General features: G+C 35.3%; 1 protein-coding gene across 1 annotated transcript; it reads right to left on the bottom strand.

The window, feature by feature from the left end:
* Positions 1 to 998: 998 nt before the first annotated feature.
* Positions 999 to 2488, bottom strand: arl4ca (ADP-ribosylation factor-like 4Ca). Its single transcript, XM_082138000.1, has one exon. It carries the CDS (start codon positions 1696 to 1698, stop codon positions 1120 to 1122), a length of 579 nt encoding a protein of 192 aa, XP_081994126.1. The 5' UTR covers positions 1699 to 2488; the 3' UTR covers positions 999 to 1119.
* Positions 2489 to 13284: the final 10796 nt, after the last annotated feature.

The raw sequence follows: 13284 nt of genomic DNA, 5'->3' as shown, positions 1-13284 counted from the left end.
CACTACATGGTTTCATAATACAACAACCTCTGATTGTAGTACAAAGTAGCATTTCAACTAAACAAACATATCTGGTCATGTTCAAGGCCTGTGTAGGGCACTTTAAAAAAAGACAGAGATGGAAAAACTGCATCGGAGGAACTATATGGTTCAATGTGCTGCTAGTTATGCAAGAAAAGCATAATAATCATTTTAATTCAGTTTATTTAAGGAATGATTTTGTAACAAAAGTAGGGGGTTTTCAAAGCACAGGCTACTGTTTATTAGCAATATTAATGGAGTTAATATCAAGCAGCAACATGGGTCCGGCCCATTTATTTTTTCTCTTATTTTTATGCACTTTAATTTATTGGCTAGTTACATATTTTCTCGCTATTTATTAAGTAGTTTTTGGTTCTATACGCAAGCATATTATTTACCATTGTTTTTTTTTTGTATCTCCTGTAACACTTTATAATAACTTTCACTAACAAGTCAGTAAGAAACATGCTTAAAGTGTGTAATTTCTGCACAACAACACCAAAACTGAATTGCAAAATTAATGACTGTTTACAAACAGGTTTTCCAAATATATCCGCCATTGGTCGGACAAACAGATTGTCCTGCCCAAAACTCACGCCATTGGCTGTGGCAAAGATGGTATATTGTTCAAGTAAGCTGTAAATATTGTAATTTAATTTGACTACTTACTGTAATAAATATTTTAACACATCACAGTTATCAGATCAAGAGTTCATGTAGATTCAAATGCGGATATTTATGCAAATGTTTCAGACAGTATGAATGTACATTAACTAAATATTTGTTGCACAATATATTATTAATGAAAGTTACTATAAAGTGTTACCAAATCTTGCATACCAAGGCAAAACCCATCTTATCTTTCATGGCAACATTTAGTACACAAAAAAAACGACAATTCTGTCATCATTTAGCCTCACGTAATTCTAAATCTGTACGACTTTCTTCTGCAAAACACGAAAAGGAGTTTTTAAAAAAAAATGTCTGGTCACACAATGAGTCAATGGGGACATGGAACATGAGGGTGAGTAAATGATGACAGAATTGTCGTTTTTGGGTAAACTATCCCTTTAAATGTCTCTACAAGTCTGCAATAGTCTATCGTTTCTTCTTCTGTTTGAGAGATTTCCTTCGTTTGACGATCATCTCGTATAGTTTGTCCATTCCTTCATGGAGACCCTCGCCAATGATGGCGCAGGCCGGTTGGACGTGGTACGTGGTGGAGGGACTCAGTTCATGGAGAGCCAGGTGCTTCTCGATCTCGGTGACTGTTAGGGATTTGGGGAGGTCCTGCTTATTGGCGATCACCAGCAGAGGAGTTCCTTGGTTCTCTGCAAATTTAGTGACTTTATGCAGTTCTGTCTTGGCTTCTTCAAGCCGGTCGACATCTACGGAGTCCACCACGTAAATAATACCGTCCGTGCAACGGCTGTAGGATTTCCATAGGGGTCTTAACTTCTCCTGTCCGCCGACGTCCCAGAAGTGACAGCTGATCCCTTTGGCGGTGCCATTGCTGAGTTTGATCTTCTCTGTGTTGAAGCCGATGGTGGGAACAGTGTTGACGAATTCGTTAAACTTTAACCGATACAGTACTGTGGTTTTACCGGCCGAATCCAAGCCTAGCATCACAATGTGCAGGGACTGGAATGCTGCGATGTTGGAGAAACCGTTCCCCATCTTATGATAAATATGTAACAATCAATAAATCACATAGCAACGTCGCCTATCTCGCCTCTTTGATCTCGAGGCTTCCAGGCTTCAGATTCATTGGTTATTTAACATCCAAACTGAGATGACTTTCAGTTTTGAAGGAAAAAACACCAGGTTATGATCCGGTAAAGCAATCCATAAAAGGAGAGGCACCTCAGCATGTTAATGGTGCATACTTATGCATGCAAACCCATAAAAGCATCCATTGCACATCAACCCAGGCAGGTATGCATGGTCGGTCTGGGAAGGGCGTTGGGTCCTCCTCCTGTTTTCTGATGATATGTTGTACTGCAGACCGCTGGCGTCCGTTTATCTCCACACTATGAAGAGTTCATGAATAGATTTCTTCCACACACAGCATAAATCCGAGACTGTAAGGTCAGGGAGCGAGGCGTTTCCTCAGTGGAGATGAAAACAAGCCGACAGTGAGAGTAGACGGAGGTTTCCCCGCTGTGCTCTGCCTCACACTGAAGCGCTGCTGCTGCTGTCTGTGCGTGTGCATGAGGAATACAAATCTGTGTGAACTCCTCCCACACAGGCAAGCAGAAGCACGGAGACACCAGTTCAGGAAGTCACATCACAACACTGCTTGTACATCCCCATGTACAACATGAGATATAGGCAGCAAAAAAAAAAAAAAGTTTGGTGCTTATATATTACTATATATTTATTTATATCGGTTTTAAATGGGTTTGCATGGACAGTCATATCTGATAACAGATCACTCTAAATAGTAATGTAGACACATGCATTTTCTGTAAAGCTGCTTTGAAATATGTATTGTGAAAACCACTTAAGGAATAAATGTGAATTGAATATTCAATTCAATTGAAATGTGAATTGAATATACATATATATATATATATATATATATACACACACACACACACACACACACACACACACACACATATATATATATATATATAATATGTATGTATGTATGTATGTGTGAATATATATATATATATATATATATATATATATATATGTATATATATGTGTGTATATATATGTGTGTGTGTGTGTGTATATATATGTGTGTGTGTGTGTGTGTGTGTGTGATTTTAAAATCTAAAATTTGATGTATTTATTTAAATGTAGAATTGTAAAATGTTTTTTTTATTATAAGTATTATTATTATGGTGAGAGTTTTTTATATATATATTGAGTGAATATCTTGTAAAAAACAAGAAACAATTAAAGGATGAATCATTTAAAAAGCGACAGTGCAGTTGAGTCTCTTTACGATTTTGTTTATGAGTCTGCTGACACCTGGTGTAAAATATATGTATAACAGTCTCAGTTAAATAGTTTAAAATATTTAAAATTCTGCCATGAAAATAACATGACTGATGAAATACACACACACACACACACACACACACACACACACACACACACACACACACACACACACACACACACACACACACACACACACACACACAAAACCCCAACGTGTGTGTGTGTGTGTGTGTGTGTGTGTGTGTGTGTGTGTGTGTGTGTGTGTGTAGGGTCCGCTTCATCTGAATTATCTGCACACACACATTGGATTTGGCACAGGTCTTATGAAAAAAGGTTTAAATTATATATATGAATTAATAACACACAAACACAATTATATTATGTATATATATATAGTGAATTTTAACAACTCAAATGTGATATAACTATTAAGTTTAATACATTTATTTAAAGTGTCTTATTATTATAATTATTGTTATTATTATTACTAAGGAGAAAACAAAAGCTTTAAGAAAATCATTAAAGCCTTGTAATAGTATTTAATTGCATTTGTTTTTAAATATTTTTAAGATTAATTTTATTTGTTTGTGCATCTAAGTGTTTATTCAGGATTGTTGACTGCCAAAAATGTAATGTTGCCTTTCTATCACTAGATGTCAGGATTGCAGAAGTTTACAAAAATTAGTTTTGACCAAAAATGAACGAACAAAAACTTTTGAATCCGCATCAGTAGGGGTCAGTATAAAATACAATTTGTGTAAAAAGTGTCAGTTAGTTTCTTCCCTATTTTTCTTTATTCTTATCCAGCTTAATGTTTATAATGTTAATTAGTTCTGTCATTTCTGACATGATGTTTTTAGTGGATTGTTTAAAGCGAAGGCTTTAACTCGACTGGATTCAGTCTGTCTGAGAAAAAAATGGGTGTGAAAGAATGTCAATGCAAAAAAAAGGATTTAGAGAAGAAAACAAACTAGCGAGTTCCTGCCATTCTGACAGTCCTCCAAAAGGAAGGAAAGGGCTCAGGAAGGAGTATGTGGGTCTTACAGAGGAACTGGTTTATTGTGGCCGAACAATTCAATCCAGATCAAAGCCTGCTTCACATTCAAATGGGCCTCAAAGAAGATTGCAACTTCCTTAGTTAAACCTAACATGCTGCCTACCTAGACAGCATTTAAAGGGAGCATAGGTATGTCCGACATGAAGAATGTTGCAAAAAGATATCAACAATATTATGTTACTTTCTAAGTTCCCTCGTTTTTGTAGAAAAACACAATCCCAGAATGTATTGCAATGAGTTTAGTGAGAGGAAAAAAAGTCTAAAATGGCAGATTCAAAAAGTTCAGAGAAACTCAATATTTGTGTGTGGTATGTTTTGAGTTCCACATTAGCTTAGCAACATGCTAACATGTGTTATTGAATAATTGTAGCAGGCTTTAAACTCGCAAAGGATATGGACTATATACATTCAGTATGATTTTGTACATTTTAAGACGGACAGTTCTAGATGCTAATTGATCATGGATGGATGGATATAGAACAGCTTGTAGCCTAACTGTTAGCAGCACCTGTTGAAACTAACTATTAACCTTATTTTAAATGTCCATGATGACATTTTCTAGCAGAATTAGCTTAATAAAATAATGTTTTAAATAATGAAAATGAAGTCCTTGATATTAGAAACTGATATTAAAGCCGTAAGGTACTAATACGTGTGATAATACGGTATCTAACACCACATTTTACACAATATACTGTAGCACAGCCTCTCATACCTTAAAAATGGCATGGCACAGTATTTCACTGGTATTTATTATCCGCTCCTCACAGGAGGTATTGGCTCCTACTGGAAGTGAAGTAATGAGGCAATGTTTTAAGCCAGAGGACGCTGGGACTCGAACTGCCTGAGGTTGCACCTTGTTATAAATGAGCTCAAACAGGTCCTTGCTCTTTAGTCCTTCCTGTCCACTTCGACAGCTGCTCCGGTGGGAGGACAGAGAACAGGAGAATAGGACAACACACACACCGACACGGACACTTTGTCTGTCTGTCTGTCTATCCATCCATTAGGGCTGCCAACTCCCGCTCTATTCAGTGTGAGACTTGTGCATTTGACACTGTTCTCTCACGCCACTCATTCATATTCTCACGCTGTGAAAATAACATAGCGATGACAAGAAGAGAACACTAACAATGCGCCGACAGACAAGACAGAGCAGCTTCCTTTTGATATCAAACCTCAGCTTTCAAATTCTGTTTTATTAAGATTCATTATGAAATTCAAACAATAAATACCGGTTTGGCTCATAACATGGAGTTATATATCGCTGTAGCCTCAGTTCAAGAAGCATGAGCGCACGTGAATGATCATCTCTCCCTCTTTACTACTAGTTACAGTACAAAATAAATGAATGATCCTCAGAGGGTATGTTGAAAGAACTAGTACAACTTATTGAAATGTATAATGTCTCATGTAATTGCTCAAACTGTGTTTCAACAGCGAATACTGCTTGTAAATAATGTCACATAACGTTTACCTCAGAAAAGCCATTCGATGTCTATCTATCTATCTATCTATCTATCTATCTATCTATCTATCTATCTATCTATCTATCTATCTATCTATCATGTCTAATGTACACTGTAAAAAAAATTATATGATCAATAAGTTGACAACATATGTTTTTATATCGCTTTAACCCGTCAAAATAAGTTAAGCAATTTTCAACTTTTTTATAAGTTTTACAAGATTCAACTCTTTATTTTGTAGCAGTTTAATGTAATTTAAGTTGCTATATATGACTTAAACATCCAAGCTGATTGTACCTAATTTAAAGGGATAGTTCACCCAAAAATGAAAATTACCCCATGATTTACTCACCCTCAAACCATCCTAGGTGTATATGACATTCTTCTTTCAGACGAATACAACCGGAGTCATATTAAAACATGTCCTGGCTCTTCCAAGCTTTATAATGGTAGTGAATGGCCGTTTATGTTTTGAAGTCCATCAAAGTACATCCATCCATGATTAAAGTGCTCGACACGGCTCTGCGGGGGTTAATAAAGGCCTGCTGAAGTGAAGCAATGCGTTCGTGTAAGAAAAATATCCATATTTAAAAATGTATCGACTAAAATAACTAGCTTCCGGCTGACGGACGTACGCATCGATTTACGGCGAAAGAGTAACCTTTGACATGACGTATGACACATTTACGAACGCGGAAGCGACACCAGTCACGAATTAGAAGTCGAAAATGAGAATTGTTAAAGTGAAATGTCGGAGGAGCTTGAGTTTGTTGCCCAGCCCTGTTTGTTTGAACCGAGAGAGGCGTCAATAACGCTACTCTTACATCCTACGTCATACATCGTCAAGTGTTACTCTTTTGGAGTAAGTAACTCTTCTGTGGCCTTTCAGACAAGTTTTAATCAAACCAGTTGGTCTTTACCTTTTTTCCTTCTAGTTTCATTTGATGTGCAAATATGTAGAGTCTTCTGAATTGTTATTAAATTGGATTGTTTAAATGTACTAATTACATTTAATAAGACCTCTCTATTTACCAATTTAATTTAAACTTTTTTTTTTGATCATTATTATTAGGGGTTTTAAATGTAAAAAAAAAAAAAAAAAAAAGGATGTTATTACATGCAACATGCATTTGAATCCCAAAACTTTAACTCTGTGAACTTCATTAGCCCTATATTTCACATTCTTTCCTCAGAATAAAGCAAACTTTTGCATATAGTGGAGGATTCTGGTTCTTACAAACATTTCAATCAGAATATTTGAGATCTTTTCAGATGCCATGGGGACGTAATCCTCAGGGTTAATCTAACTCCAGCTGCTCCAGAACATCTAGCGTTCTTTGTTCGCTATGGAGACCAGGACCTCCTCGGGGAGTTCCTTTGAGGTTCCTCCGGAAAACAGCGAGCAAACAGACCTACTATTTCATATTGAACTCCCTTACGACACCCTCTCACTCTCTCGAATGCTAAGCGGCCTCTTACGTTAATGTGTTTTGGCGTACAAATTTGCTGTCAGCATAATCTTCTCATCTCCTTTCTGTTTTACCCACAAGAGCTCTTGCGTGAGGAACAGGTAGATGAGGAGCCGCATTAACATGCAGAGAGGGTGCGTAACCGAGCAACAGGCCTGAATGGGATGTGCTGCTAATTGGTTTCTGTTCCCGTGAGGCTCATCGGTTTTGTATTCAATGATGCTGTAAGATCAACCAAGACACGATCGGCGTTCTTACATCAGATCAGGGTGATCATCTCTCTGGAACCACTGGCATATCAAATTCGATCTTTTTTTGTATCTCAATTGTTTCTACTAGCGATGTTAGTGAAGCTACTTACTTATATGTTAACCCTATAAAACAGCTGTATGTATTTGATACAGTCTTTTGTATATAGTCTCTTCTGTCCCCTATATAGTGGATTATTACAGTGAGATTTATGTCCCCTATATAGTGGTTCTTCACAAAGTTAAATAAGTGTATTATTTCCAAAATGCCTGCCTACGTGTCACAATCAGTGTTGGGTAAAAAAAAAACCGAAGTAATTATTACTAGCTACTGAATACATCTTCAAAAGTTTAATTAGATTACTGCACTAATTACACTCTCTAAAAAGCATTGCATTACTTATTAGTAATGACTTTCTAAATCCCATATCAGCCTAGGAAAGCTGAACAATATGAAACTGCTCTTGTAATTCTTTCAAATAGACACTATATAATTGCATAAATTATTATTGAACTGACCAAAGTATTTAAAGGGAGAAGGTTACATTACATTTTAAAATTAGACGTTAAATTTTGATGTTCAATTGGTTAATATAGAATTGTTCTATAGTCTATATGGTATTTAACGCAATTAAATCAGAAATAACTGAAATTAAATTACATGAATGTAAAAGTAATCCCTTACTTGACTTTTTTAAACTTACTTGGTAATGCATTACACCCAACACTGGTCACGATGCACGTCTTTTTACTGGGATATCTTTGCTGATTTTCATAAAGTAAAGGCAAGAATATACTTTATATTGTCACTGATGTCAAAACGAATGTCAAACGCAACTTCTGCTTACTTGCTACTACATACTAATGTTCTTGCAACCACATTTTTTAATTACCAATTCTCTTAATGTATATTTATGATGTTAATATGATTTATTATACAAATGTAATATGTATTTATACATTTATATTTTATTTATAATAGTTATTTATAACCTTATTTTCATCCTTAGTTGGAATTGAAACTAGTTTCACATCCACAAAGCAAAAACATTTGGTGATGAATAAAATAATTTCTTCAAACATTATAAACATGATGAAATACATTTTTGTTTTGATCCATAAATGACCATTAAAGCCTGATATATCAAAGCTGGAAATATATTGTGAATTTTTATTTTATTTTTTCCCGCATATTTTGTTGTAAATGTAAAGCTGGAACTCAAAATTTCTCACCAAATTCTTCCAGAATTATGCGAATTATGCGAAAAACTTTCATTTTAAAACTATTGACTTATTTTTTCCTATTTCAGGGATTTATAGGATCAACATCTTAGACAAAGTTGCTATGAAGTGAAACAAATGACACTCCATCCGCTTGTCTTGTTTACAATCCTTTTTTCCCTCTCTCTCTCTCTCTCCCAGCATCTCCCAAACCATGATAATCTCGTTCTCTATCTTTCTGCATTCGCTAAGGTGAAATACAGTCCACCTGTTTTCCACAAAGCTCAGCCAAGCAGGAAACTCATGTTTTTCACAACAGATGCAAGCGCACACCAGAGACACCGTCTACCCCTCATCGCTCTGAAACTCATTATTCTGCCTTTGAAACAGATGGAATCAAGTTTGTTTGTGACATGCTGAAAGTTATAAAGCACGCCTGTACACGTTTTTATGCAATAAGGCCTTTGAAACCGTTCTGTTTAGCGAATAGAGATAAAGAGCTTTGAAATGCATCATATGGAAAAGAAAGGTAAAGATCTTATTTAACATGCCCATAATTCTGTATTGACTAATCAACATTCACGATCAAAAGCTGGAACTGATTTATAACAGTCTGGTGTCTTGGGTCTTAGCTTGCTAATTTTCCATGATTAACTTCATTAATTTAATGCATGCGCAGCGCTCATTGTCTTGGCACACACCTTTAAGTCGAAACTGAATAAGAGCTTGGTTGTGCCAAATTGTAATGAATCAAGCCAAAAACTGGAATGAGACCCTCAGCACTAATCCGAGGCAGGGCGATTCTCAGGAAACAATGCCATTTTGTGTCCATGTGTGCCAAAAAATAATACTTATGGAAATAATATATTTGAAAATACTTAAGTGTTAAATTAATGTAATGTACTTTGCAATTAAATGAAAATGTACGGATTTACTAACAGCTTACGCCAGCGCAAACCCTCTTTTGGCATTAAACAATTACGGTCAGGATTTACTAAAGACACGCAGTGAAAAATTTGCGCTGAAAAGTCGTGGACAGTTACTTTTGTGGTTGACTTTATTGCATATGCATTTGTAGGAGTTTCCCTTCCGGACGCAAAATTTATGGGAGGAGAGTATTTAAATGAATAATGCAAGGTGATTTACTAAGGGTTGTGCTTGTCAATTTACTGGTATTTGCGCCATTATTTACCGCCCCAAAACCAGACGCTAATTTGGTAGCTCTTGGTAGATGGTGTTGGTCATAATGGAAATGATCTGACTGCGTCTGTGTTCTTTAATTTGCACGTCGTCAGTAGATCACAAGCAGATCTTTCCACTCCCATCGGCACTTTTGTGGAATTGCGGTCCCACGCTAATGTTTAGTAAATCTGGCCCTAAATGTAATATCAAATGACACAAGAGTTAATTATAATCAAGTAGCCTATACTTTAACATACAGTATGCTTTAGTATGTTAGTCAACACATTTAGGTTAGTGTCCTTTAAAGCACAAAGATTATAAAAGCATAATGATTTAAAAATGTAAAGTAAAACTTTTATTTTGACGGGTTAGTTCACCCAAAAATGAAAATTCTGTCAGTAATTACTCACCCTCATGTTGTTCCAACCCCGTAAGACCTTCGTTCATCTTCGGAACACAAATTAAGATATTTTTGATTAAATCTGAGAGCTGATCACTCCTCCATAGGCTTCTAAGGGACTGAAACTTGCTGGCCCAGAAAAGTTATTAAAGAGATCGTTAATATAGTCCAAGTGACTCCAGTGGCTCAATCTTAAGTTTATAAAGCGACGAGAATACTTTTTGTGCGCAAAAAACAAACAAAAATAACGACTTTATTCCACTATTCATTTCCTTCTCTCTGGGCCTCGAGTTATTTCACGTAGTGTTTTAACGCAGCGCGTCTGTGTTATACGCCACGCGCATCACACACATGACCAGCGTCGGCCAATAGTGAGCCTACGTGGAGACGTGCAACACAGCAACACAGCTGCGCTAAAACACTACGTGAAATAACTCAGGGCCCAGAGAGAAGGAAATGAATAGTGGAATAAAGTCGTTATTTTTGTTTGTTTTTTGCGCACAAAAAGAATTCTCGTCGCTTTATAAACTTAAGATTGAGCCACTGGAGTCCCTTGGACTATATTAACGATCTCTTTAATAACTTTTCTGGGCCAGCAAGTTTCAGTCCCTTAGAAGCCTATGGAGAAGTGATCAGCTCTCAGATTTAATCAAAAATATCTTAATTTGTGTTCCGAAGATGAACGAAGGTCGGGTTGGAACAACATGAATTTTCATTTTTGGGTGAACTAACCCTTTAAAAGGTGCACTTGATCATGAAGTCCACAAGGCCATATAGGGCGCCCCATTCTTCATTTTAGTTTTCAGAAGGGTGCTCGCGTGCGCCCCCGTCAAAGCGGTCTTACATCACGAAAGTACAGACTCATAGGAAGACCGCGAGTGGGAGCCATTTGGGTCAGGGCCAGTGTATAGACTTATATTGTTTATAATGAATTGATTGAGGAACACTAATGAGGTTGATGTGTAGGGCCTAACTTTAAAAAATGAATGAGGAGGATGTTAGTGAGTGACGTCCCGGGTCATTAAAGACCCGAAGTATGGGTTTAAAGGTTAGGCAACAAGATTGAAATAATGTTGCATTTCAAGGTTAGTATTGATAAACTTGCTTTGCAAACTGTGACTACATAAGAAGTTTAGAGATGGGGTTAATTTAAGTGAATTTTCAGGTCAATTTTTTGTTCTGAATCAATTTCCATGCGATCAAAGATCAAATATCACAATCTCTGTTTGAGGCACACAGGCTTCAGATCTTTGTGAAATATCATCTCTACACACAAAGTCACAAACTCTGAAGGACAGGACACTACTGTGCCATATCTCCCAACAGCATCTGACAAATCAAAGCATGACACATCAGTCCAAAACCCATCGGGAACAAAACCCAGCATGGAATACATATTTAATCAGCTGATCTGTGAGTGGCCTAAAGGGTTGTCCCAGTGACAAACTGCAGGCACAAGAGAGCTCATTTATTTCACACAGATCGAAGGAATTGAAAGAAATATTGTTAAGTCCTTCACAGATAATTTTTTACATCATTCTGCCTGCCTTATGACCTGACCTTGGGGAGTGTTTCTTTAATTAAAGCCAATGAAATGAAACTGAATTCTTTGTTGCTGCAATAGAGCGTATCAGTGACCACTCACTTTTTCAGCGACCTTGTTTCGGGATTTTCTCCATGGTTTTAAACAAATTTCAATAAAGAGTTTTAAGCATTGAACTAACCAACAAGTCCTGAGACATCTGATTTGGAGCAAAAAGAATTAAAACATTTAAAAAAATAAAAACAGACTTTGTTCTTGTTTTTATTTTTAATGGGGAATGAACTACTCATTCCATGAAGCCTTAAAAATGATGTAATCATATAAAAAAAAAAAGTAAAGACTAAGAGTCATTGATTTTAAGTATAAAAATAAAATGTATTTTATTAAGTCAAAAGTATGCCTACATATTATAGAAAAAATATTAATAAATATAAAATATTTAAAATGCAATATTAACATTTTTGTCAAATGTATTGACAGTCAATGATTATAAGTATAAAACAATATTTTCTAAATATTTCAATTTATCAAAAAAATACAAGTTTATTTTTTGACAGTCAGTAAAATTATAATTATAAAAACAAACAATATGTTTTATTTGTTATATTTATTTATAACATTTATTTATAACATTTATTCACTTAAATTAATTGAAAATAAGTATAAAACAATATATAATATAATTTAAAATATATATATTCTACATTTAATAAGTATAAAACAATATATAATTTAAATAATATATATTCTACATTTTATTTTATCATTAGGCTATGCATTGCCCTTAAAGTCATGACTGCAAAATATTCATATATCACTGTAAAAAAAATAAAAAATAAAAAAATAATAAATAAATAAAATAAAAAATATTATATATATATATATATATATATATATATATCTGCCTTAAATTTTTAAGTACAATCAACTTGGATGTTTAAATCAATTCAACTTAAATTACATTAAACTGACTTAAAGAAAATTAGTTGAATCTTGTATAACATAAAAAAAGTTGAAAATTGCTTAACTTATTTTGATGAGTTAAAGCAATGTAATGTTATGTATGTCATAATCACACAATTTTTTGCAGAGTAGTTTGAAAGTGTGTGAAAACCAAATCAATTCAAAATGCTTCCCTGATCGGTGGATATTTCTTCAGTATTACGATTGATGTAGTTTGTGCATTTAGAAATGAAACAATATTCTTTAAACTGTTAATGCTTCACTCACAATAAGGTTATTTTAAATGAAGATGGGGACATTATGTATTTCGAGAAAAATAAAAAGATCTAAATGTCTTGTTTGTGAGATGTTTTGTAGCTGAAATGGAGATTCAGATTTCTCTGCTGGCCTCAACTTGATTGCATTATTCTTAAGGCGTAAAGATAGTCTTTCTCCATCTCAAAAGGTTGTTTTCCCATGGATGAACGGATGCAGGAATCGAGTTGCATTTATTTTCATACCATTGTCACCGAGCTTTTGCATTTACGGTGTAATTATGGAAATGAGCTCTGTCGGGCCAACTCAGCGAGCACGATCTGGACACCTTGTGAAATTGGAAATGAGTTAGTGTCGCTTGCCTGCCACAGATTTAGGAGATATGAGATATGAGTTCAGTTACAAAAGGATGCCAAAAGGCAAGGGGAGATGCTTACGGGTTTTGTTGCACTGAAATACACTGCCTGACCAAAAAGAAAGAAAGAAAGAAAAAAACAC

This window comes from Leuciscus leuciscus (genome assembly GCF_965113295.1).
Source record: "Leuciscus leuciscus genome assembly, chromosome: 15".
In the NCBI taxonomy this organism is placed as follows: Eukaryota; Metazoa; Chordata; class Actinopteri; order Cypriniformes; family Leuciscidae; genus Leuciscus; species Leuciscus leuciscus.
This window is presented reverse-complemented; position numbering and strand designations above follow the sequence as displayed.

What these genes read in the sequence shown, in the direction of transcription:
- arl4ca (XM_082138000.1), bottom strand. Translation starts at nt 1,698, where the DNA reads ATGGGGAACGGTTTCTCCAACATCGCAGCATTCCAGTCCCTGCACATT.